Source organism: Phyllostomus hastatus, unplaced genomic scaffold (genome assembly GCF_019186645.2).
Source record: "Phyllostomus hastatus isolate PE091 unplaced genomic scaffold, TTU_PhHast_1.1 phas_contig_948, whole genome shotgun sequence".
Lineage (NCBI taxonomy): Eukaryota > Metazoa > Chordata > Mammalia > Chiroptera > Phyllostomidae > Phyllostomus > Phyllostomus hastatus.
Genome location: NW_025333993.1, coordinates 6,523,954 through 6,549,225, shown reverse-complemented (window position 1 = coordinate 6,549,225; position 25,272 = coordinate 6,523,954). Strand labels below are relative to the sequence as shown.

Sequence of the window (25,272 nt, the reverse complement as noted above, 5' to 3'; positions counted from 1 at the left end):
AAAGGGGCGGTAATTGCTGGAACCTGTTTCTTTGAAGGTTGACTTTTTAAAATGCATACTACTTAATAGAAATAAAAAGATTCTTCCCCTTCTCTCCGTTCAGGGCCTGCACACCTAGTTCATCAGCACCTGCGTTTAGTGCTTCACTTAACTTTGTGGACACCGAGAGAGACTCCAGAAAAACCAACCACGACATGGCAAGCGGCGGTTACCCAAATTCAAGGGTAATTTCAATTAAAAACTAAAAATACTATTATTTCCAGTGTGGCTAGTCTCGTATTTTTACAAGAATATGTTGGCGATAATGGAAACGAAGTATTTTGTTGATAGAAACTTTTTTTTGCCTATTGATATCAAGAGAATGATTCTTTTTACAATTGTATTTATTTATTTTTAGAGAGAAGGGAAGGGAGGGAGAAAGAGAGGGAGAGAAACACCTACGTGCGAGAGCAACATCCATCAGTGGCTGCTCATATGCCCCTGGCGGGGGTGGGGGGGCCTAGCCCACAACACTGGCATGTGCCCTGACTAGGAATCGAACTGGCGACCTTTCATTTTGCAGAACAATGCCCAACCCACTGAGCTGTGCCAGTCGGGGCGAGAAAGATTCCCTTTTTTTTTTTTTTTTTAGGTTTTATTTATTTATTTATTTTTAGAGAGGGGGCGGGAGAAAGAAAGGGAGAGAAACATCATTGCCTCTTCAGCACCCCCTCCTGGGGACCTTGCCTGCAACCCAGGTATGTGCCCTGACTGGGAATCGAACTCACTACCCTTTGGTTTACTGGCCAGTGCTCAATCCATTGAGCCATCCAGCCAGGGCAGAATGATTCTTTATAATAAGTAATTGAGCTACCTTTTATAACTACATAAAAATACTATGTTATTGTCCCAGAATTTTTTTTTATGCAGTCATGTGTGTATGTTTTTCAAATTGTTTTTTTTTTTCTAAATTTCACTTTACACTTGGGTGGTTCCCTTTGCCTTTCCTGTACGTGTCTCTCAGTGAGTCACTTGGGAATGAGGGACTGGGGTCTGGTGGCCAGATCACCCCTCCCCTTACACCACTTTCAGGTTTTTCTTGTCCTCTCTCTTTTTTGTGTGTGTGATCTGCATGGCTGCCTGCCGCTGTACCTGCCCACCCACCCAGTTTGTGCTGTGGGGGAGCCTGGGAGGCACCCCACCTCCATCTGTGCCCAAGGGGTTTCCTCGGCCTCTGCTGCCCCTGACGGTGGTGGTCCAAGCCCTCGGCTCATCGCTGTGCCCGGCTGAACCTGGGTCTGATGGCCTCTCAGGGCCCCTCGAGGCCTCCACCCTGGCCTTGGGCTCCATGTCCCAGAGGACCTGCGCCTGAGTTTTGCTCAGAACTGCAGTGTACTCAGAGCTCAGCAGATGCCACTGAGTCCACATTGATGTTTCTCTCCAGGGCTTGAGCGGGGGGGAGAGGAATATGGTGTTCTGGGTTAGATGGGGACTAGGCGGTGTGGGGGGACTGTTGTTAACAGTGGAGGTCTCCAAGAGGCTGTGTTCAGCTGGGGAGAGGGGCGTAAGGCAAGACGTACCAGTGCTGAGTCAGCCCAGGCGCTTCCTGAGCAACGGCCTCACGCTAAGGCGTCGGAAATAGAATTGCCGTTTGAGAATGACAGCCTGTCACATCATAATCCCTTGTCATTGGTTATGGTTTGTTTGTTTATTCATTTAGGCTTAACCGCCTACGTATTCTAGGTGCTGGAATACATTCTGGTCTATTTTGCTTTTTTAGCTATTGAATTCTTAAGGGCTTTCCCCCCCTCCCCCCCCAAAGTCTCACTGATTTTGTTTTCGTGGGCAGGACGTAGATGAAGCTTCAAACTCAGACGACTGTGACTGTCCCGAATATGTGGCGTCAAGTGAGTCCTCCCCTGCTGCCCCCTGCTGCCAGTTGCTGACAAAGTCGCCGCGGCGTTGCATAAACTTCTGTGCCCCGCTGTCTGCACAGACCAGCCTCGCTTATAATCGTGCCTGTCCTTTCCCTTTGCAGTGCTTCTCTGTGAAAACGTTATTTGAAATCAGTCCCTAGACTTTTCATATTATGTAATAAAACCTAATTTTGGAACTCCAGATTGAAGTGATGGAAAGGGAAGAGGCAGCCCTTCCTGGGTTGCCCTCTGATTTCCATTAGGCCTGTGCTTTTCGGCTTTCCTGTCATTACCTGCCCCAACCAACGAGCCTTTTCAGCCTTTTTTCCCCCCTACGTGCGTCGCCATGACGTTTCCTGTGTATCTGCTTATGTACTGTACCTACATCTCTGCTTTACACATGGGGTGGGAGGGCAGAAGTAGGTTTACAGTTGTGAGCACGCGAAACAACAATTTATTCTATGTTATTATTTGTTAATTAGTATGTTATTTTTGTGCGAACAACTGCAAACCCCTTTTTGCCCCACCCTGTATGAAAAGGTGGATCTTCTTTTCCTCTCCCAGTAACCATCACTAACCTGCTGGGGGTGAGGGACGTCCCCTCTGTCGAGAATGGATGCTTTAGGCCAGCCCTTGTCTATTTTAAACGGTGCGTGGCGCCTGTGTTTGTTTACCCGTCTGGTCCACCGGCAGACGGGGCGGGGCCTCGCTGACCCCGCCCCCTGGCAGTGCAAGGTCCCCGAGGAGCACCGGTGTTCGCACCGCGTTTGCTTCTCAGGCTCCAGTGATACCGCCGGGTTGAATGGAAATCTTTCCAAAGTGAATTGCATGCTTCCCCACCTTTTATAACAGAGTTGAAGGGAAGTCAGGTTTTCTTAATGACTAAAGGTTGCTGCTGTTACAAGTTACTTGTCTCCATGTTTCGGGTGTTCCTTCCGGAGTTCTTACAGGGACTTGTGACCATCTAGTGAGTGATCCTGTTGCCCTCTTCTTTCTCTTGTTTATTGCCTTTTTTGTTTTGTCTTCAGTGTTTTTGCTTCTGGCAGCCATTCCTCTCTTTTCTTAGTCTCCCATGCCTCATACCCAACTATGTATTACTGGGCATTTCCATTTGGTTAGTACTTTGGCGGAAGTTACAAAGAGGGGACACTCAGGTGACTGCAACTCTAGTAGCACCTGAGAAGGCTTTGAGGATAAAACTTCCTTTCGGAAAACAGCTTTTAATATATCAGTATTTCTCAGGCTGTTATCACCAGGCAGTACATTTAAATAAATAAAAACCGCCCCCACTTGAGCATCTACATTCGAAGAAATGGAGGTCCCAAGGTTAGGGTTAAGTAGGTCTGCCTTAGGTCACACAGCAGAAATCAAACCGGAACTCTTCTGCCTTTCTAGAAGCCTCTTTTGTTTTCTGAGGCCACCAAACCAGCTCAGGCTCTTGCCCTGCCCTCAGTGTGTGGCCCTGACCTGCCAGTGCAGTCTGTCCCCAAAGCTTCCCTCAGATACACCAGTCCCTGCTGCCGCGCACCCCTCTGCCCAGCCTCGCAGGTCCGTCCCCTCCCACAGTGCAGCGGGCTCCCTCCTCCTGCAGCCGGGAAAGGCTGAGCTCCCTGCGCCGGGGGAGTGGGAGCCCAGGGGCCCTTGGTGCTCCCCCAACCTGCCTTGGCTGCAGCCGGGCTCGAACCTGGGTCCTGACCAAACCTGCCGAGCCCCTGGGGTCTACTTAGTGTTTCTCAGAAGGAACTCTGCCCTTGGGTTTGGCCCTATCTCTCCGAATCCTACTTGTTCCTTACAATTAAACACAAATGCTGCTTCCTCACTTCCTCGCTTTTTCCCCACCCCTGACACCCCCCCGTGAGTTCCGGGAGCTGTTACTGTGAAATTAATGTGTCAGTAACAGCAGGGTACCTCCTTTTCTTCTCAAGTGTGAGTGTTGTTTAATTACTGCAGCGATTGTCTTTTCTTCCCATCTGATTGTAAACTACCTGAGAAAAGACAGTGTAGCCTGTCTCTGTATCTCCTCTGGGCCTACTAGTAATTTCATTGCCTGCATAGACAAACATCCCAGTAGCTTCTTTTCTGGCTTGTCTGTCTGCACTATGCTCACAATATTGCTTCCTTTGCTTTCTTATACAATTTACATATTTTAAACACTATTTTACTTTCAAGCGCATAGATTTTTCACGTCCAGATTTCAGGAACAAATACTTTTGTGTTCACAGGTCAACCTCCAAGACATAGAGGAAAACAAAAATCCCGAAACAATGAATCGGAGGCCAGGTATGTTCTTTATCTAAGGTTTTTCGTTTTTTCTCCCTGATGTTCTCCTTCCAAGGAAAAAAGAAAAAGAAAGATACCTTTAAAGTAGTGGATCCCTTTACATGTGTATGTTAAGTAGTAAAATCCCTTTCAAAATCAGAGGCATGTTTTTTTAGAGGGTCGTTTGTGCATAGAGAGTTATGAATCTTGCATGTTAGTACTGGTTTCTGGACGTCATACCTGTATTTATTAGTATTAATTTTTTTTAAATTCCAAACTGCATGTTCACGCCCTGACCAGTGTGGCTTGTTGGCAGGGTGCCGTCCCACAAAGCTGAGGGTCTCGGGTTCAAGTCCTGGTCAGAGCACATGCCTGGGCTGCTGGCTCGGTCCCAGTCAAGGTGCATTTGAGAAGCAGCTGATGGTTGTTTTTTCTCACATCGATGTTTCTCTCCTTCTCTTCCTCCCTCCCTCCCCTCTCTGTAAAAATAAATAAATAAAGTTTTTAAAAACTGCGTATTTATAAGAGGAAAAAATATTCACACAAGTCTAAAGTGGAAATGAGTCTCCTTCCTGCTCAGCTCATTTCGCAGTTCAGTTTCTTGGCCGTCTGGAACCTTCTCTGCCTGCATAGGCGCAGGCGTGTGTATAGTCCGGGGAAGGTATTTACTGATGAACCAGCAGCCTGCACCTGTAAAGTTAGTTCCACCAAACAGCCCCCTGAAATTAACTGTGGGAACCCCTGCCGCCTGTCTGTAGAGCACTCCCCCAGAAGCTGCAGAGGTGTGGACTGATGGCGGAGTGGAACCGCCCATCTCACAGTGGGCGCAGGAGTTTGCGAGGCCCGTGAGACGGGGGTGGGGGGGCTGGGCCAGCATCAGTTTTCTCTTCCTTCCTGAAGGCCAGCTCCTTGACAGGGTCTTCAAGGAGAATGATGTGACTGTCAGAGTGCTGTAAGAGAAACAAATAAAGCCCCATTTTAAAAAAATCACCATTTTTTGCCCTGGCCGCTGTAGCTCAGTGGATTGAGTCAGGGCCTGCGAACCAAAGGGTCACTGGTTCGATTCCCAGCCAGGGCACATGCCTGGGCTGTGGGCCAGGTCCCCAGCAGGAGTTGCGCAAAGGGCAGCCACACACTGATGTTTCTATCCCTGTCCCCTTCCCTTCCCTTCCCTTCTCTCTAAAAAGAAATAAATAAAATCTTTTAAAAAATGGCCCATTTTTTTTTAATGGTCAAAGGAAGCAATATTGTGAGCATGGTACAAGATAAAAAACACAAAGCAAGGGCATGGACTATTATGTAATTCTGTTATTTCATAGAAAAACCCCGGGTCTTCCTCTCCCCTCGTGCTCCCCAGGAGAAACCAAAGCCAAGTATACGGTCATACTTTGAATGTACAGTTGCAGCCTTAACCTGTTTTGTTAGAGATAGATGGGTTTTCCTGACCCGGGAAACAGCCTTCTTCTGATTTCAAACCGAAGGCTGCTGATTTGGTCACATCTGTCTCACCAGGTTATTTAATGATTAACGGGGCGACCACACGAAACACATAGGGCCCCGGAACACAGTGAGTGCTGGATGCACTGTCGTCCCTGGTGTCGCTGTCACTTGTGCTGTTGGCTGAGCCCTTCTGGTGGACAGCCTGCTCTCATCCCATTCACGGCGCCGTACGCATCCTCCCGCCCCCGACGGTGGAGATCTGCTGCCTTCATTTTCGGGCTGCAGGAGATTTTAGAGTAGAGACGTAGTATTTGGAGAAATTTCTAGAGTGGAATTGCTCTGTCAAAGGGGGCGTGTGATTTTCACTTCCATGGATGTTGTCGAATTGTCCTCCCAGAAAACGGTCACTGTGGACACTTCTGCTAAGCCGTGAAAGGGTGTGGTATAATGAAGTGCCTGTTTGTCCTCTGACCCTCGTCCCGGCACAGAGCTCCTAAAACCTTCGGAGTTTCCTGAGCGATGAGAGTGTCTTTTGGTATTCGTAGCAAGCCGCTTTCCACCCTCCTTGAGTTCACACCTACGAGGTGACTCAAGGCTGGGGCCCGGCCTTCGGGTTGGGACTGGTCACCAGAAAGACCGCGTATGTGATGGGAGGGAGGGTTGGATCCTTCAGCCTCACCCCTGGTCTCCGAGAGATTCAGGAACGGGGCTGGAGATGAGTTCATTCCCCGGTGCCCAGTAATTTAGTCCTTCATGCCTGTGTAATGAAACCCCAATAAAAATCTCTAGACACGGGGGCTTGGGGGGCTTCTGGGTGGGTGAGTGCAGTGAGGTGCAGGGGAGGGGGCCCAGAGTAGGAGCTGTGCACCACCCCATCCATGCCTTCCTCACATCTCTTCCTTCAGACTTGAAGAGTTATATCCTTTATAACAGACCAGTAGTAGTAAGTATAATGCTTTCGTGAATTCTGAGTCACTCTAGGGAATCGTTGAACCTGATCCGGGGTCACAGAGACCCCTGAGTCTGTAGTCAGCCGGGCAGGACGTGGGGCCCCTGGGCACCTGGTGTGCCTGGTCTGAAGTGGAGCCTTTAACCTGAGGGACCTGCAGGGCTCCTGAGCTCATGTCAGCGTTGAACTGAACCGCGCTGTCAGACGCTCAGCTGGTGCTGGAGAATCGGTGTGGACAGTGGGATGTGTTCGGTGTCAGAACACCCAGGTATCTGGTGTCAGAAAATAGCCAGGGCACCGGACTCTCTGACCTCACCAGCACTGGGGTCAGGCTCTCAGAACCAGTTACGTCTTACCATTAGGTTTCTCCTGCAACGCAGCGTGACAACGTCCACTGGCCACGTCTCTTGTTTCGGGTCTCTCTCGTCGTTGACAGCTGCAGATGTGGAATAACTGTGGGCGATCAGTGCAAGTTCCCCGTAGTTTATTTCTTGTTCAAAGCCATTCTTCCATATCATCTTTATAATTAATTCTGTTTGGCCCCACTCTGCCTGTAATTTTAAGGGGGTTTTATTGAGATTTCATTGGATGTAAAAATTAATTTGGGGAGAAATGGCATCATAGTAGCATTTCAGTGCAGGAGGCTGTGACTCTGCACTTAGTGTTTAAAACGACCTTCAGTGAATGTACTTTTCCTTGTATAAGCAGACTTGTTTATTTTTTTATTTTTTTAAGATTTTATTTATTTATTTTTAGAGAGGGAAAGGAGGAAGAAAGAGAGAGAGAAACATCAATGTGTGGTTGCTGGGGCTGTGGCCTGCAACCCAGGCATGTGCCCTGACTGGGAATCGAACCTGCGATGCTTTGGTTCGCAGCCCGAGCTCAGTCCACTGAGCTACACCAGCCAAGGCAGACTTGTTTATTTTAAAATAATTCAAAACAACACTTTTCCCTTTTAGCTCTAGTTCAGAAGGGAATTTACAAGCAGATCTGAAAACCTTTCTGGAGAGAGCGTTCTCTAAATCTTCCCGAGCCGCACATCAGGTAAGGAAAGGGGTTTTCTGGCGGGAAAAGCAAACTCTGCAAACAAAACGTTTTCACGAGAATTAAGTCTAACCATGTACGTCTTTTACCTTTTTTTTTAATAATTTTAGTGATGGACGTGTAATTTACAATTACACACCAAACTATCCCTCTTTTAGATATTCACTTTTTAACTATGTTAACCAGAGATTTGACTAACGGTTAACACTGTAGAATTGTTTAACAGGGAGGTTTTTGTTCTTGTTTTTGTTTTCGTTTTCGTTCTGCAGGATTTCGCGAATATAATGAAAATGCTGCGAAGCCTGGTCCAGGACGGCTACACGGCCCTGCTGGAGCAGCGCTGCCGCAGCGCCGCCCAGGCCTTCTCGGAGCTGCTCAGCAACCTGGACCCTCAGAAAATAAAGGTGGGGTCGCCGCCCCCCGCCATGCTCAGCAGTGCCGGCGCCCCTCTCTCCACCTCGTGCATCGGTGCCGATGGGCTCCCGATGGGCTCCCAATGCGCTCCCCATGTGGAGGGGAACCAGGGTTTCGTAACTTCACTGTCACCCGTACACCTGGGGCTGTGCCCCGATGGCCCGAATCTCTGGGCTGTGAGATGCAGCCACACCCCCATTTGGCCTTCATGCCCCCGCGGTCAGTGTGACCCAGGTGCCAATTCTCTCCTTGCTCTGCAGAACTGCTGGCCCTCTCTCTCTTTGCAGCAAGGGTTTGGGCTCATTTTAGTCCCATCTTTTCATTCAGAAAGCAAGCATTCGCTAGGTAAATAAATAGTTTATATGCAAGGTTGTAAGAGAGCGAACGTTTTCACCTGTCGCTAGTAACCAGTTACATGCAAAAGAGAACAACTTCAGTTACTCTGATCTGTTATGAAGCGTGCCTTTAAGGAACTCTCAGGCAGTGAGTCTGTGCTTTTATCAAATACTTGATAGCGATGTATCTTTGCGAAAATATTTTCTAATGCTCTTTGGCCTTCATTCCAATCATCATGATTAGTGGGATTTTATTACAGTTTTTCTGTTGTAGCTGACAGGTTGGTATGATACAAATTGGGCAGAATTACCTTCGGGTTTTTAACTGGAGCATTTTTATTGACAGCAATTGAACCTGGCCATGATTAACTATGTCTTAGTGGTCTACGGATTTGCAATTTCTCTCCTTGGGATAGGACAGCCTCAGGTAAGCTTTGTAACAGAAATAATAAACATCTTAAATAGGCCATTGATTTTAGAAGCTATGTAAATTAGCTTTCCTATTTTGGCTTATCTCCACCTGCCTACTTCCTTGACCATTTTTTTCTGAAATTCCTACATTTCATTTAATTTGTGTTGTGTTGTTTGTTTGTTTTTTAGAAAGAAAATTCAGTTTGTGTGTCCATTAGCAAAAGTTATATGTCCGACAACCAGTGGGAATCTACTTTTTATTTGTATGAAAAGTGAAGGACCTCATATATCAGGGTAGATCTCAGAAACATGTCGAGGAAGAAAAGTCGAGTTGGAGAACATAATTAATGTGGTACCACTTGCGTACTGTTTGGAAAACATACTTCATAATAGTGTGTATTATGTACGGCTATCTGCGTGCATGTAAGTGGAGCCATTATCTTACATCTGATGTAGGGCTGGTCCATGTTTTCAGTTTCTACATCAAATGTAAGATAATGGCTCCACTTAGTGATGGAAGAAGTGTGGGCCTAGGGAGGTTAGGAAAGGGAGCTTGACCTTGTTTTATTTTAAAAAAAATTAAAGTAAAAATAATGATACCTCTTTGCTCTGGGTGGTGAGTACCTGGATATTTTCTTACTTCCCCGACTGCCACCTTCCATGACCATGCAGCTGTATTTTGCTTTCCATGGTTCTGAGTTTTTGATAAAGGTTGAAACGGCTCTAGAATTACCTCGTGTATAAAATATTTGTGCCACCGACTGGGCCTCCAAGCTTCCTTGGCTGGATGAAGGCCTAAGGACACCCAACCAGCATTGAGTTGTTTCATGTTCATCCTCCCAGTGGTCCACGGCGCCTGAGGTTCATTTTCCTTGTGACTTGCTTGTTTCCTTGGTCTGCATGTCTTTCACGAAGACCTGTCTATTTTTTTAGATCGTTGGAGACGAAGTTCATGATCTCAGTTCTTTTATTCATGGCAGAGTAATAATAAACATGTTATGTTTTGCTTACTGGAATTGAAGAGGTAGTTTATTATATTTATGGTTTCCTCTGAAGTAGTGAGACTAATGAAAGGGAAAAAAAGTGGGTATGATAGAACTTGAACCTTGAAAAGAATTTCATTATCCGGAGCGGCCCCAGAAGGAGTCAGCACGTTTACTCCAGTGCAGCCCTTGCTGGGAACGTGTTTGGAATCTCCTCTGGAGCTGGCCGCAGAGCTGCTGGTGGGCTCCATCGTACAGTGACCTTTCCTTTTCCACCCACGATGAGGTTATAGTGTATTGTTGAGAGCTGAGTGTCTTTGGAGATTTTCAAAACAAAATTCATGGAAAGCACAGAGGTTTCCACAGTTGACAATACTCTAAAGAGCATACTGTACGCTCTGCAAAGCCATTATTAAAGAGCTGTTTTTAAGGTTGAGCGTGCGCCTGTCTCTCGCCACAAAACGCAGAGACATCATTGGAATGCCTGCGCCCGCAAGGCAGCGGCACCAGGGTGGACGTGACGGGGTCTCGGCGTGCAAATCAGCCCTTCTACCCTGAAGTCGCACCGGGTGCTGGTGACCAGCTCCGGGGCCCTCGCGGTGTGCTAGTACACGCTCACTTGCTGGGTGGTTGGACGTGTTCGGTGGCCGCTTCTCATTCTGGAGCTGGACCGCTTTGGGCGTGAGCATTCGCATGGTCAGCGTTTGTACAATTGCTAAGAAAATGAAATGCAGACGGTCTAGTTTTGCCATAGAAGTTTGGGGCAGACTGTTTTTAATGTTACACACACACACACACAAATCAACCTTCTGATAAAACGGCTTGCAGCATTTCTTTTTTGTGTGTCACTGACCATTGTGTCCTTTTTGCCACTGAAGGAACTGTCTGAAGCGGAGGGCCAGTTTAAGAGGATGATTGAGTTCTACCCCAATGAGGGCCTTGACTGCTTGGCCTACTGTGGCATTGGAAAAGTGTACCTGAAGAAAAACAGGTTCGTAGAAGCCGTTCCGGTTTATGCTCCAGGCTGGTAATTTATTCCGAGTCTAATGTGGGATGAGCCCTTTTCTGTAATTATTTTGATATCTGTGGTACGCTATTACAATTACGTTTACTTTGCAGACCGGCATTTAATAATATTAAAGTAAGGGGAGTCATGTCATTTCCTAATGCTTCCTAATTTTGAATCCAATAAGCAATTCAGCCCTGGCTGGTGTAGCTCAGTGCACTGAGTGCCAGCCTGCGAACGCCAGCCTGGGAACCAAAGGTTTGCTGGTTCAATTCCCAGTAGGGATGCATGCCTGGGTTTCGGGCCAGGTCCCCAGTAGGGGGCGTGTGAGAGGCAACCACACATTGATGTTTCCCTCTCTTTCTCCCTCCCTCCCCCTCTCTCTAAAAATAAGTAAATAAATGAATCTTAAAAAAAATTCAGTTAGAGACTAATTTGACACAAAGGGCTTTATATTTTATCTTTTGCTGTGTGTCATTTTAATTGGTGGCTGAATTGATGTAAATTGATGCTTTACAAGTCTGATTGTTTAATTCTTGGTTAAATATGTATTTGTTCAAAAAGCTTGTATGAAGATTGTCTTAATACGAGGTACGTATATGCTCACAGACATCATGAGTTAGGAATAAAAATCTCTTCTCTGAACTTATGTTACCATTGGAATCCTTACTCAAGGTTTACTAGGTAGCCGTTGCCCAAGTTTCCATGTCTTACCTCCCCAAATTGCTATACGAACCTCAGAGGACAGGATTGCGCCTTGAGCTTTAAAAAATATCTCCCTCATCCTGCCGCTTGCACCCAGTACGATGTAGGTGTGTTAAATTACTTAGTAAAGAAGTGTTGAATGATTGAGTATCGTGTATAACTTTTAGCTATCTTCACTTATCTTCATCCGACTTTTTAGGGGAAATTTTATCAAACCATTGGTATTCTTGGGAATCCAGTCTTAGAGTGTGCCCAGAACCTCCTTTATAGATTTTTCAAGATTAAGGAAAGTTGTATTTCCTGAAGTGACTGTCTCGACAGGCTAAACTGTATTAAGAATCAGGTAGAGACAGGAGAAGTGAGAGTTTAGTGATCTGTGTAGCAACAGCAAGTGAAGTTCATTTCCAAGTTTAGTGTAAACAGTCTAGGGTATACCTGTTTAATGCCGTGGTCACATGCCGATGTTCTTAAGGTCTAGAAAAATAGCATAAATGTGTGAAATCCCTGGGATTGTGGTAAGCAAAAAATTCTGCGTGTTGAAGGAATTTAAACCTGAGTTTCAAGGTCATGTATGGGGCTTCGTGTCCAGTGCTCTGTTTTTGGCCGTTGGGATGTTCAGGTTCTAGTTCACGGTCCTGCTGTTTGGAACCGTCTGGATGGCGGGTGGTGACGCAGCACTGCAGACACACTTCGGTTTTTAAACTGGGCAGTCGTTTTCAGATTGGAGAAAGAAGGGAAAACCGTATTTCTTCTCTAGTCTGAAGAGAAGAATAAAGGCTTGGTTAACTTTATAATACAGTATTTTAGTGCCTTTTGTTGAATGGACTATAAGAATCCATTGACATGCTTTTAAAACCATAAGTCAAATTAGATGAAAACACTCATATTTATAGGTAAAAATTCACATGCACATTGGTTCTGTTAAAAGAACTCACTGCTTTATGGTTGAAGAAAGATGTCTGGAATACACTCTCTTTAAAAAATTTTTCAGCAGGCGATTTTTACTTTAGATGCCCTAATAGAGTCAAACTTAAAACAAAAAAAAATTTCCCTACGCATGGTTAAATGAGTGGAAGGGGAGGGGGGCTGCCATTTCTCTGTAAGAATCTACTTTAATTTGTTTGCTAGCTAGGACATAAAAATGGAACAACCACATTGTTTAATTTTTTTGTTTTAGTTGTTGGAAACTTTAAAAGCATTACAACTTTAAAGGACTAGTGTGCCTTCGATGATAAAGCCAGTCTCCAGGCAGATTTGTGTTTAATTTAATAAGCAGACAACACTAAATAAATACAGGTTACATTGACTGTTTTATGCAGTGATTTCTCAGATGTAGAAATGTAGATGTCACTGGTTCGCTTGGAATCCCTGACCTTTGTTGTGGGGAATGAAGACTCATGTAACATCTTCTAATACCTTTTTTCTTTGTAATTATGACTAGGTTTGGTGAAGCTCTTAATCACTTCGAACAGGCCAAAGCCTTGATTTACAGACTTCCTGGAGTGCTGACTTGGCCCACCAGCAACGTGGTCATTGAAGAGACGCAGCCAGGGAAAATAAAGGTAACCGTGTATTTCTGCAGAGAGCTTCTTACGCACTGCTGAAACTCGGCTCCCCTCGCTGACCCAGGTATAGGATGACAAAGAGATCAGAGTCCTCTATCCTCAGCCTACCGCCCCGCCCCCCACCCCTCTGGCATTTCCCCTTTAAAGACTAGTCAGAGGATTACTAAATGGTTTCTATGCGCCAGTCACACATCTGCCATATTTTATTACCTCGAATCCTTACAGCGGCCCTACCAGGTGAGTGCTATGGTTATTCCCATCTTACAGAGGAGGCAGATTAGTGTAGAGAGGTTACACAAGCTCAAGGTGAAACAGGTGGGAAATGGTGGAGCTGGCACTCGGGTCTAGGCACTCTGACCTCAGTGTGCATGATTAAGCAGAAAGGTATGCTGTCCTTAGAGAAAGGTGTAACGTCGTCGTTGCGTTATATTTGCTATACGTATTGAGATGGTCCTTGAAGACCCAGGAAATACCAGTCTCATATCCAGAAGCTTAGGATGCTTTTGCTAGTTATCCAGAGACTAGATTGGTGTGAGTTGACTAGGTTGACCTTTAGTTGTGAACCCTGGCATGGATTCAGAACTTGCTTTTGACCAAAGCTTTTAAAAGCTCAGGGGTCAACTCTTACAGCTCAATAATAAAAAGACAACTACTCTAATTAAAAAGTAGCCACAGGATGTGATCTTTCAAGAAGTTATACGAATAGCCCTGGCTGGTGTGGCTCAGCGGTTTGAATGCCAGCCTGCGAACTGAAAGGTTGCCAGTTTGATTCCTGCTTGGGCCACATGCCTGGGCCATGGGCCAGGTCCCCAGTTGGGGGCAACTGATCAGTTTTTCTCTCCTTCTCTTGATTCCTCCCTTCCCTTTTCTCTAGAAAGGAATAAATAAAACCTGAGTTAGCATGTGACCCAGCAATTCCACTCTTAGATACATACAGAGAAAACACATGTTCTCAGAAAAACTTGTACATGAATGTTCAGGCAACATTGTCCATAATAGTCAAAAAGTGCCCGTCAGCCCTGACTGGTGTGGCTCAGCGACTTGGGCGACCATCTGCAAGGTGCAAGGTCACCAGTTTGATTCCTGGTCAGGGCACGTGCCTGGTTTGCTGGCCAAGTCCCCAGCGGGGGGCGTGCGAGAGGCAGCTGATAGATGTTTCTCTCCCTGTTTTTCATTCTCCTTTCCCCTCTCTCTAAAAATAAATACATAAAAATTTTTTAAAGCCTCCATCAACTGATGAATAATAAAATGTAGTCTATTTATAGAATTAACTATTATTCAGCCACAGAAAGGAATGAAGTACTGATCTATAACCTACAATATGAATGAACCTCGAAAACATCACGCTAAGTGAAAGAAGCCAGAGACGAGTGGCCACATGGTCTGTGATGCCATTTATATGAAGCTTCCAGAACAGGCACACCGGCTTAGAGACAGAAAGTAGATTAGCGGTCGTGAGGAGCTAGGGGTTGGGGGAGATGGTAAGGGGCCGCCAGTGGGTCTGGGAATTCCCGTTTGGTGATGAGGACGTCGTAAACTTGGACCGTGGCGATGGCCGTCAACCCTGGGAACAGACCGAGTCGCGTGGTGTGTGGATGACACCTCTCCCGCAGCTGGTGTTAACACGAGGGTTGTCAGGTCTTCCTCTCTTTACGCTAGGCTGGGGGGCGGGGCATGGGACTGTTTAGGTGGAAGCCAGCTCTGGGAGCGCGGCGTGGGGGTCTCGGAGAGGCACCTGGGGCCGTGGGCTAGTTCTTCAGGGAGCAGCTTGGGCGGCAGGGGTCGAGGAGGCAGGTGGCTGAGGGCGGTGGGACCCCGGCGAGGTGCCCCTGGGCAGGAGGAGCGCAGTGGACTCCGAGGGTTATTCTGCCTGTTGGCCTCCCTCCGAGTGCCATCGGGAGATTTCCGAGGGCTCTGTACTGTAAAATGGGGTTTGATGGTTACAGTAGGATGAGACCTTGATTTCTGACTTGGAAATTCCAAAAAAATGTTTCAGTGCCTGCCCACGCCCCTCATTACTCTCTCTCGACGTGTTTGCATCAGCCTCCGTCCACAAGGCAAACGTTAAAGCGCAGTGTGTGGTTTTTTCCCTGGCTAAAAAACACTGTCGTTCCTACGCAGAAAATATTTTCACGGCAAGGGATGACTGAAATCGCAAGCATTTTGATTGACGACTGAGTGTTGCAGCAGGGTTTTTGTGTTGATTTGCCTTCTAGTCGCTGTTAGAGAAATTCATCGAAGAGTGCAGGTTCCCCCCGGTGCCCGATGCCGTCTGCTCCTACCAGAACTGCTGCGGGGCTTCCAAGGTCCAGATCTACATAACAGACCCCGACTTCAAGGTAAATAACGAGCGTGTGGCCGGAAATCAACGAGGCACCACTGTGCCTTAAAATGAACTGGGAGTGAACCCTGCCATTCATTGCAGGCACCCACGTTCTCTGGCTGGCCAGCGGTCTCATGTCCTGTTGTCCACCCCTGCCCCTTGGCCTTCTGTAGGTCTCCCTCATCTCCCGTGGAAACCCAGAGCCACTGAAACCCACTCCCAGGGCGTGGTGTGACCTGAGAAGGCAGGCTGGCTAACTGTGTCATGAACGGCCTGCTCCCAGGAGCACTGGAAACGAAATGAGGTTGTCGTTACCTCTGATTTGCCGAAATTCTAATTTCTTGTGAAATTTGACTCTTAAGAATCTAAAGGCCATTGTGATCTCTCAGAAACCAAGTTTGAGACCAAGTCTGGCACTTAATTGTGTGAATAAGTTACTGGGCCTGAGTTTATTCATGAAGGTAATAGCTGCCCACCCTGGCTGGTGTGGCTCAGGATTGAGTGCCAGCCTGTGGACCGAAGGGTCACTGGTTCGATTCCCAGTCAGAGCACTTGCCTGGGTTGTGGGCCAGGTCCCCAGTTGGGGGCATGCGAGAGGCAACCAATCAATGTTTCCCTCCCCCTCTCTGAAAATAAATAAATAAAATCTTTAACCAAAAGAAGAAGACACTAGCTGCCCATTTTCACACTGTCCCTGGTTTGAGCAGATGAAATAATGTTTATAAAATATTTTGTACACTGTAGAGGATACTGCAGCTGTAAACTTAAAACGAATCTGTCAGTCAAGCTCTGTATCTCTGACACTGGGCATTCTGGGGTATCGAAGTATTATGCTCCCCACAAGGAAATGTGATGTCTTGTTGTGTCTGCCAGATGAGTGTAAACAGCTCGCTCTTGATCTCAGTGTGCATATGAGTGAATCAGAGTGTGTGTGTGTGTCAGAGAGAGAGAGATAATTAATTAAATGTGAATTTTAAAATGTTTAAACTCCCAGGGTTTTATAAGAATCAGCTGTTGCCAGTACTGCAAAATAGAATTTCACATAAACTGCTGGAAGAAGTTAAAAACAACCACCTATAATGATAAAATTGACAAGGTAAGGCTAATAAGATTATCTGGATTTTCTGTTATGTTTATTGTATGTTGATATTCCACCCCCACCAGAAATCTTAGGAGAATGTCTTAGCTGAGTATAAATTCCTTCCTGTACATACTAGACATAATCAGAAAGCTTTAAATTAAAACTTTAATGATAAAGTGGAAAAGCAGCTTTTATTTTTATTTAGTACAAGTATGAAGGCAATAGCCATAAAGATCTTCAATAAATTGCTTAACCAGCTTTTACATTGGGAATGTTATGATCAAAAAATCAAAATTTTGATGTCTAATTTTAAAATGTAGGTCTTAAATTATGCGCCGACAGTTTTAGCCTTTCAGGGATCTTTCATGTAAGCACTTCAAAATTATGATGTAGAATTGAGGTCTCAAATTTTTTATTTTCTACCAAAATTTGATGAGATAATTTTTACTAAAGAATCAACTTAAATTTTATACTTCCATTTCTTATTGTGGTTTCTCTGTAATTAGCAAAATAATGATGTTAATTTTCATTAGCTAGGTATAGTTTCCAAGAAGGCACAGTTTTAAAGTCTTATTTTTATTCATAGAATTTGTTTGTGATTTATATAAGCTAGGGACATAAAAAAGAAAACAGAAAACCTTTTTCTATATTGCATAGCCTCATATAAACCCCTGTCAATATTGGGGAAGAAATAAGGTGGTTGTGCTCAACTCTGTTAGCAATAAGAATTACTCAGGTTTGATAGAGATACAGTCTTACGTTTTACACATTTTCACCTAAGTTAACTGTTGCCATTGAGTCACTTCTGCTGTGTCTTTGTCCGACCTTCACTGAGTTTCTCTAAGTGTACACGCTCCCTTGGTGGTCTTCACCACACCTGTGGGTTGAAATATTCCCTCTGTAAGTGAGCTCTCAGCAGGACATACTGAAGTAATGGACAACCCAGATGTCTCAGACGTACAACGAGAAAGGTTCATCTTGTGCGTGTGACTTGTCCTGAGGTCCTGCGGCTGCCGGCCGGGGCTGGGGGACAGCAGCTCTGGTCCGTTGGCTGTGTTCTTTCTGCCTGAATTGAGGTTGCCTAGAAGGTGTTCTTGTGGCAGAAAGTAAAGGTCAATCATTCAGTGTTTCTTCAGGCTTTTGCTGGGACATGGCGTTTGCCATGTCAGTGCGCCTTGTGTTGACGAAAGCAATAAAGGCAGTAGCCATAAAGGTCTTCAATGGTCACGTGGTCGATGGCCGGTAGTCCTCCTACTGGGAGGCTCTGGAAGTCACAGGGCAGTGAGCAGGGACTTTCACTGCCTCCCTGAAGGAGGTTGTCGACCACATTTTAACTGTTCGTGGTGATTGAAATGGTATACATGTACAGATTCATTCTGATATATCGCACTTTTTTTTTTAATCAAATAGGATTTTCTGCAAGGAATTTGTCTCACCCCTGACTGTAAAGGCATCATTTCCAAGATTATCATCTACAGCAGCCGGGGTCAAGTGAAATGTGAAGTAAGTATCTCTTCAAGGAAAACCTCATTAAGGTGGTAGCCAGAACGCTTCCACCTTTTAGAGCATGGTTTACGTTTATGGAAGCTGTACAGTGTGGACCTTGTCTTCTCCAGAAACAGCTGCTTAATTTCAGAAAACACAGGAACGATTAGGATGTCAGAATGCTTCCTTGCAGTGAGGGAGTCTCTCATTCTTTTGTTTCCTAACAGGAAAATGAGGCTTTTTCGTTTTCGTTTTACTCTTGTTACTCTTTTCATAATCTGGTTCTCTTAAGCCCAGGTAAACTTGCGGGGTTTGGGGGGTGGGGTTCCTGCAGGAGGGGGAGAGAGTCTTGAAGGATTACCTTCAACCGGTCTTCATGGAGGTGACAGGCGGGAGTTGATTGTTACGATATTTGTAGTTTACTTGATGTCTGTTTACTTTTCATTAAAAACAAAAATTCTTGCTAAAGTGTGTCTCCTCTCTTTTCAGCAGATTGTTTTGCTGAAGTTTTCTGGGTTTGTGTCTGGGTCAGCACATCCTCACTGTTCTCTGTCACGTTGAACATTGATGATGTGCTTCTGGAATGCTCGTTACGTGTGGTTTTGTGCTTTATGTCATGGAAGTATGAGACCAATTTTGGATGTCTTTGTTTTCTTTAAAGTTTGAACACAAGGTGGTAAAAGAAAAGGCTCCCCCAAGACCTATTCTGAAACAGAAATGTTCCAGGTAAGATTTTTAACTACATCAGTAGCTTAATGATGTATTTTACAATATAACTCTATTAAAGGCAGATTTCTAGATTATGCTGTTTTTTAAATTGGCTGTGTACACATGTCCAAATAAGTGGTTTTAAAGTGATTTTTATGGATATTTAAAACTTAAAGAGAACTAGCCTGGAATGATTAAATACTGAAAACTTGAATCAGAAATTTTATGTAGTGGTTGAATTTGTAAGAAAAATTATGGCATTCGTTGCTGTGAAGTGACATTTGATTAGTAGATTTGGCAGTTACGTAAAAATTGTATGCTTCGCTGTCAGTTGTTTAAACTCTAATTCCAAAAGTGTATTTTTTTCTTTCTTCAGCAAACATTTTGAGCCAGTTACTTATTTCTTACACTGAAATACTTAGTGTACTGTCAAAATTATTCCCTTCGTTGTATCTTTTTGTTAACATGAAATAATTATAGTCCACTTTGCTTTTATTTTTGGTCCTGCCTCTTGTTTTCCGTTCTAATAAGTGATTCATTGGTGACCAAGAAAAAGCAAAAGAAACGATGAAAAGGATTGTTTGTTGAAGAGCTTTCATTGTAACCATATCAACCAGATTCCGGTGTCGTGGGCCATTAATTGGGATGTGAAAATAATACTGTTCTGTGGGGTCTTTCTTTGAAATGAGTGTTTATGGGTATTATCCTGCAGAGTAATTTTTATCACTCCTATTTACCCTAAGCAGTAACTTAAAAACATGGAAACAGTATCTGTACAATCTATACATGCCATCCTTAATTAAGCATCAGTTAATCACTGAGTTTCCTGTTTTCATGAGACGTGTACCTTCAGATCGACTGAATTGACCACACGTCAGCAGCTTTTGATACTAAACAGATGACGCAGGCTGAGTCCTAATTAAAAAAGGAAAACTTCTAACTTATTGCTTAGAGAATGGTTTGTACAGTAAGCAAAGGAAAACAGTTCACTGAGTTTCTAACAGAGGTGGATTATCATTCATTGTGAATGTTTATCAGCCTAGAGAAGCAAAAACTGAAAGAAGACAAGAAAGTGAAGAGGAAGATCCAGAAACAGGAAGCAAAGAAGCTAGCCCAAGAGAGAATGGAGGAAGACTTACGGGAAAGCAGCGCACCCAAGCCTGAAGAGCGGAAAGGTACGCGGGGCCCCAGGCCTGATGGAGAGAGTGTGTGGCCGCCTGATGGACATACCTGGTGGAGATGTTGCCGCCTAGACTGGGGACGCACATGTTCATCTTCCTGAGCCTGACGTTGTCACTGAACTGAAATTCAGAGTTCAGGGAACGTTTTAATGCTGTCGCGGGCGGGGGTGGCGTAAATGGCACTGATTTTGGAAGCAATGCATGGGGATTCAAAACACTGCCCAGAGCCCTGCCACCAGCCTGGGGCAGACTCTGAGGTTTCTGCTCCCCAAACTGAAGGCAGAAATGGCGTCCAGCCCGAGTTTCGTGTGTTTGACAGTGGGCTGTAGACTTCGCTCCATGCATTTAAGTTCTAAAGCAGCGAGCTGGAAAGTCCCCACCAGCCGTCTAGAATGATGCTGACGTCAGGCAGAGAAGCTGTTCCTAGGAGGTGCTGTAGGGGTCGCTAGACAGCCTTCCCTTTCACACTCTTGTCCGTCCCCGTTCTGTGGTCAGTGTGGGGACCCGTCTCTGGCGATGGCACTGTTTCTGTGGGCCCTCCGGTCCGTGGGCTCGCTTCCAGACGAGCCGAAGTAGCTTATTTGCTGCAACGGTGGTTATCTTTAAAGTGAAGTTTTTCCTCTCACTGTCTTCATTTTTCATCTTGTAGTCCATTCATGTTTTACAAATCAATCAAAATGATCTTTCCTGCTGGAGAAGTTTTCAGGGTGAATGTCGGTATTTTAACTTTGGGTGCTTCAGGAGGCTACGCGGTCATCCGTTCGGGAGATGGGCGGGTGGGAGGATGATGCCTGAGACGTTTTGCAGCTCGTCGCCAGTGAGTCCGTTTGCAGGTCTGCAGTTTAGGGTCCAGCAATGATGTGAATAATGTAGTAAGAGCCACCAAATATAAATTGAATCTATGGCTGAAGAAATGATCACTTCAATTCTCCCCCCAAAAACCCCTTTGCATTCTTAATGAGTAAACATATGTTTCTTGAATATAAATTCTGAATAGTTAATGAGGCTGGGTTAGGATGGTTGAGGGAAGTAACCTTATTTTAGAGGAGCTGAGATTTCAGATGTAAGATGAGGGGTACGGAGGGAAGGAGAAAGGGTGCTTTTGATACATTTTACTTAACGTGAGCTTTCACATTTTTTCAAAGGTATTGGTACATACAGTGTGGGGCAAAAGCAGGTTTACAGTTGTAAGTATGGGCAACAGAGCTTATGTTTTTATTATTCACTAATTACCATACTTTCCGTGTGAACGAATGTGGACTGACTTTTGCCCCCTGCTGTATTTATAGTCCTAATTCAAAATTTCTTGAGTTGTTTATTTCAAACGCCATGAAGAATCTGAGGCGTGTTTACGTTAGGTTACGTGACAGCATTGCTTTCCGAGTGCCCGTCTTGTCTTTGCCAGCTGGCCCTGCTGCCCGCTGGCACTGACCCCTGTCGCTCGTCCTTAGAAACCGCCGCCCGGGCGCAGCCCTACGAGCCCCTGGACGACAGGATCCTGCAGTGCATCAAGCTGTCCGCCGACAAGATCCAGGCCGGCGTGCGGGGCGCGTCCAAGCTGCTCAAGGAGCTGCTCTCGTGGAAGGTTCTGAGCACGGAAGACTACACCACCTGCTTCTCCAGCAGGAATTTCCTGAATGAAGCCGTGGACTACGTCATCCGCCACTTGATTCAAGAAAAGAACAGGGTCAAAACAAGGATATTTCTGCACGTCTTGAGCAAGTTTGATGACATGGAGCCACAATTGGCCACCTGGATCCAGAAACTTAACAGCTTTGGTATGTCTTTTACTTCCGGAGAGGCGGTTCGGTAGGCAGGGCAGATGCGAGGCCTCAGAGTCCTGTTTCGTTTTCCTGTCGTCATTTATGATTTTTTAAAATGTAGGACTGCCAGTCAGTGTGGTTAAAAAGTACTATTTCCCCAACTCACCATTTTTGGATTATTTTGTAGGGGGGTTACAGTATACATCTTTTAAAGGTATACACACAGTGAAGTTCAGTCAGTTACAAAATCCAGTCCTGTGTTGTGCTAAAGTGTGTGTAAGTGTGTAAACTGTAAATACGAGGCCCAGCCAGAAGTGCAAGGCTCCCCCAGAGCCAGGTGTCTGGGCCTCTGGGACTGCGTGGTTCCGCAGTCTGAGTCCTCACTGGAAAACGGAGAGGGGCATGTGGACGGAACTAACTGCTTAGGACTGCATCACCTAAGGCAGATCCGTATAGGAGTAATCCGTATGTAGCGCTTAGGAGAAAAATACCCGGGTTGTAAACCACAGGGTTGTGAAACTGTTACTCTGTCCTGAATTTCCTAGTTTGTTGAGGAAGACCCTCCCCATGCAGGCTCTTTGGCCAAGGTCCCCAAGCAGGCTGGATGTCTATCACAGGATGGTGACTTACTGGGTACTCACTCACGTGGGCCCTGTTCACCCGCGTGACTGACGGCAGCTGGCCTGCACAGTAGCAGATGGTTCAGTTGGCCGCCGTCTGATAAAAGGGCAGTGGCAGAGCAGGGCCTCGCAGCGGCCCGAGGTCCAGAGTCAGCCTGCCTGGCAGCCTCCGCGGGCCACCCGCCTGCCCGGGTTCTTAGAGACAGGAGCTGGTGGGGCTCCCGGGGGGCCGAGGGGACGCTGCACATTTCTGGGCTGAGAGACGTTGAAGAGGGCAGCAAGCTCGGCACTGGGTTCCGTGCGTTCCTGCTCCCCGAAAATTACCCTGGAGGGACAGTTGTCCTTGGCGTCTGGTAACAGCCCAGCACGTCAGTTGTTGCGCGTGGGTCACCGGCCAGCAGTGACCACGGAACACTGTGGATGGCTCGACGATAAACACGCGAGAAAAAACACCACATGCACAGAGACAAACTAGTTTCTGTGGGGAAGTAGGGACGAAATGGCCACCCCCCCTAGTGGGGAGCGCACCGATTTACAGTCCATACCTGCTTTTATTGGGCTCATGCTGCATAATAATTCAGGTAAAGTACAGTACTCATTAGGGGAAGTAAGGAACTATAGAAAACAAAGAACTCTGCCGGTCTATTGAGTTGGAGGTCAAAGAGCTGTAAGACTGAGGAACTAACTAACTTCCTCCTTGGACCCTTCTCATTCAACTGAGAGCATTCTAAACAAAGAAGGTTTCACAGTAATTTACATATTCTTTCTTAGGCCTGATCACCCTGGGGAATCCGCACTTCTCAGTACCGAGCTGCACCACCCTGTCATTGTTTCAGGCTTAGGTGGAGCAAGGGAACTAGGTAACCAAGAGATAAGGAGATTTTCTCTCAGACGCTGAGAACTCAGGCTTTACCAAAGCCGAGGAGCGAGGGTCCATCACCCCCTTTTGCTGCAGCCCCACAAGTCCTTCTTTTGGGGGGGCCTCCCAAAGTGATCGTGCCTGGCTTAGGTCGTTCCCCCTGTGGGGAATCTTACCCGTCTTTGGCTAACCGACCAAGCTTTTTGGGGTTCAGTTATGAATAAAGCAGCAGAAGCAGCATTCCTGCCAGGAACACAAGCTTTTGTCTCCTTGCTGGCTTACAATTCCAAGGGTGTTCCCTTAGCCTTAGCCTAGGCGGGGATTTCAGCCTCCGATACCAGTCAGGGTGGTTCCCAACAGTCAGTTATAAAGTTACCTCTTACTTTAATCTGCTCTGTAAGACTGGCGGTGCTGGCCCGGGCAGGAGTGCTCACCGCTGTCCGTCGAGGTAGGCAGCAGCTTCTGACCTTACAGCTCGCAGATGGGGGAAGGGGGAGGGGGTGTGCTCTGGATACGGTTCACGTGTATTCTGGAGAGTAAAGGTATCATTTTCATGAGGATACACATACTGTTTAAAGTTGCAGGTTCTGTTCAAACCTGTAAAATGATTCAAGCCAGTTCATTAGTCAGGCTGTACTACAGTCCTGATGTAAAGCTCATATTTATTAAAAGCCAGCAATTTTCACTTTCTGGAGTTTTACTTTCTCCTCCCAGAAAGTCAGTCACATCCTACGCATGTTTAACGTGAGAGGCCCATTTACAGGCAGGTAGAGAGAGGGCGGGCGGGGGAGGGGCAAGGGGCGGGGAGGGAGGACGTGAACTTTTCGGTCCTGGGTGTGACCTGCCGCCCCCTCCCTGAGCGGGCGCCCTGAGGTGAGCCTTAGAGGGGGGTGGGAGTGTGGTATCTCTTCCGAGGCGATTCCCTCAAACCTTGTGTTGTATGAGTGTTTTATGTGGCCCTTGACTCTGGTGTTTGACGATCACAGTTTTTCGTGCAACACAACCTCTGCCTGCCCACTGTTTCCTCGGGCAGAAACAGCTGCTGGGGGGGCGGGGGGTGACTGGGGCTCAGGAGTTGGCGCATTTGCTGGCTGAGGACCTGCGGCCCCTGTAAGAGGTGCCTGTGCCGTAGGAGAGGCTCGTGGGAGAGGGGCAGAGCTACCCTTTGCCTCTCTCTCCGTGGCTGAGTTAGTGGGTAGCCAGGGTTCGCCGTACTTCCAGTGGCCGTGTATGGGGTTGCAGCCACCCTCTTTCTGATTCGGAAAGGAGGAACAAACCGGGAGTGGTGGATGCCCTGACGTTTGGGAGGAGTGTTAGGAGCCGTGCAATTCTGGGGGATATGGAGCGGTTCTTGGAGATGCTGAGGGAGGGGTTTACCGGTTCCCTGTTTTAAAGGCATCTGGGAAGCTTTTCCATATGACTGATGTTTCCTGACTATGGAGCATATGTGGAAAAGCATTGTGGAGTCTTGCTGGTTTGTACTAACTGGAATGAAAGTCATTATGAATTAGTGAAAAGTTACTGCATTATTTTGAAAGGAATTCAATGCCTTTTTTTCCCCTAAGTCTAATAAAAATAATAATAGAAGCCTTTAGCCCACCTTATTCAACTAATAGATAATACTTATTATAATTGTCATGTCTGTTGAATGGTGCTTTTGATATGCGTAATATCTTAAACAACTTTGTTCTCAAGTATTTACCTGTTTTCACTGCACTGTAGGCAAATCGTAACGGAACCATTTTCAAAGATGCGGTGAATGTGCTCTTACAGCCCATGATTCTCCCTTCTGACTTGCGCTTTGTTTTTATCACAGGCTTAGATGCGGCCGGGTCGTTCTTCTCCCGTTACGGCGCGTCTGTGAAGGAGCTGGACTTCAGCATCCTGACCTTCCTGTGGAACGAGAAGTACGGCCACAAGCTGCCGTCGATGGAAGGAAAGCAGCTGGAGTACTTCTGCGAGCCCGCGGCGTCGGAGGACGCCCGGTTCCTGATCTGGCTGCTGGAGGAGCACCGGGACAAGTTCCCGGCTCTGCACGCCGCCTTAGACGAATTCTTCGATATCATGGGTAAGCGGGCCGGGTGTGTATTAGACCGAATCTTGTGGGGGGGGAAAAAAATCTGTGCAGGACCTAATTTATTTAAATACTTTTAAGAAATAGTGGAAATTGTTCTGGCAAAACCGGTTCATTGGAGGAGGCTAGCAATTAAGAATAGCAACTTTTCCTCGTGTCATAAAACCTTTTT

At 46.2% G+C, this 25,272-nt stretch overlaps 1 protein-coding gene across 6 annotated transcripts in view; it reads left to right on the top strand.

The window, feature by feature from the left end:
- The window catches only part of TTC3 (tetratricopeptide repeat domain 3), a 110,527-nt gene that overhangs the window by 42,368 nt on the left and 42,887 nt on the right, over positions 1-25,272 (top strand). For all 6 annotated transcript variants that reach the window (XM_045852415.1, XM_045852413.1, XM_045852416.1 and 3 more), the window contains 15 exons: positions 104-224; positions 1,829-1,886; positions 4,118-4,175; positions 7,503-7,587; positions 7,857-7,991; positions 8,683-8,763; positions 10,609-10,721; positions 12,883-13,003; positions 15,223-15,345; positions 16,324-16,425; positions 17,821-17,913; positions 18,557-18,621; positions 19,642-19,778; positions 21,236-21,562; positions 24,843-25,094. In XM_045852415.1, coding sequence (XP_045708371.1) covers positions 104-224; positions 1,829-1,886; positions 4,118-4,175; positions 7,503-7,587; positions 7,857-7,991; positions 8,683-8,763; positions 10,609-10,721; positions 12,883-13,003; positions 15,223-15,345; positions 16,324-16,425; positions 17,821-17,913; positions 18,557-18,621; positions 19,642-19,778; positions 21,236-21,562; positions 24,843-25,094 — 1,871 coding nt within the window. The remainder of the gene's footprint in view (positions 1-103; positions 225-1,828; positions 1,887-4,117; positions 4,176-7,502; positions 7,588-7,856; positions 7,992-8,682; positions 8,764-10,608; positions 10,722-12,882; positions 13,004-15,222; positions 15,346-16,323; positions 16,426-17,820; positions 17,914-18,556; positions 18,622-19,641; positions 19,779-21,235; positions 21,563-24,842; positions 25,095-25,272) is intronic.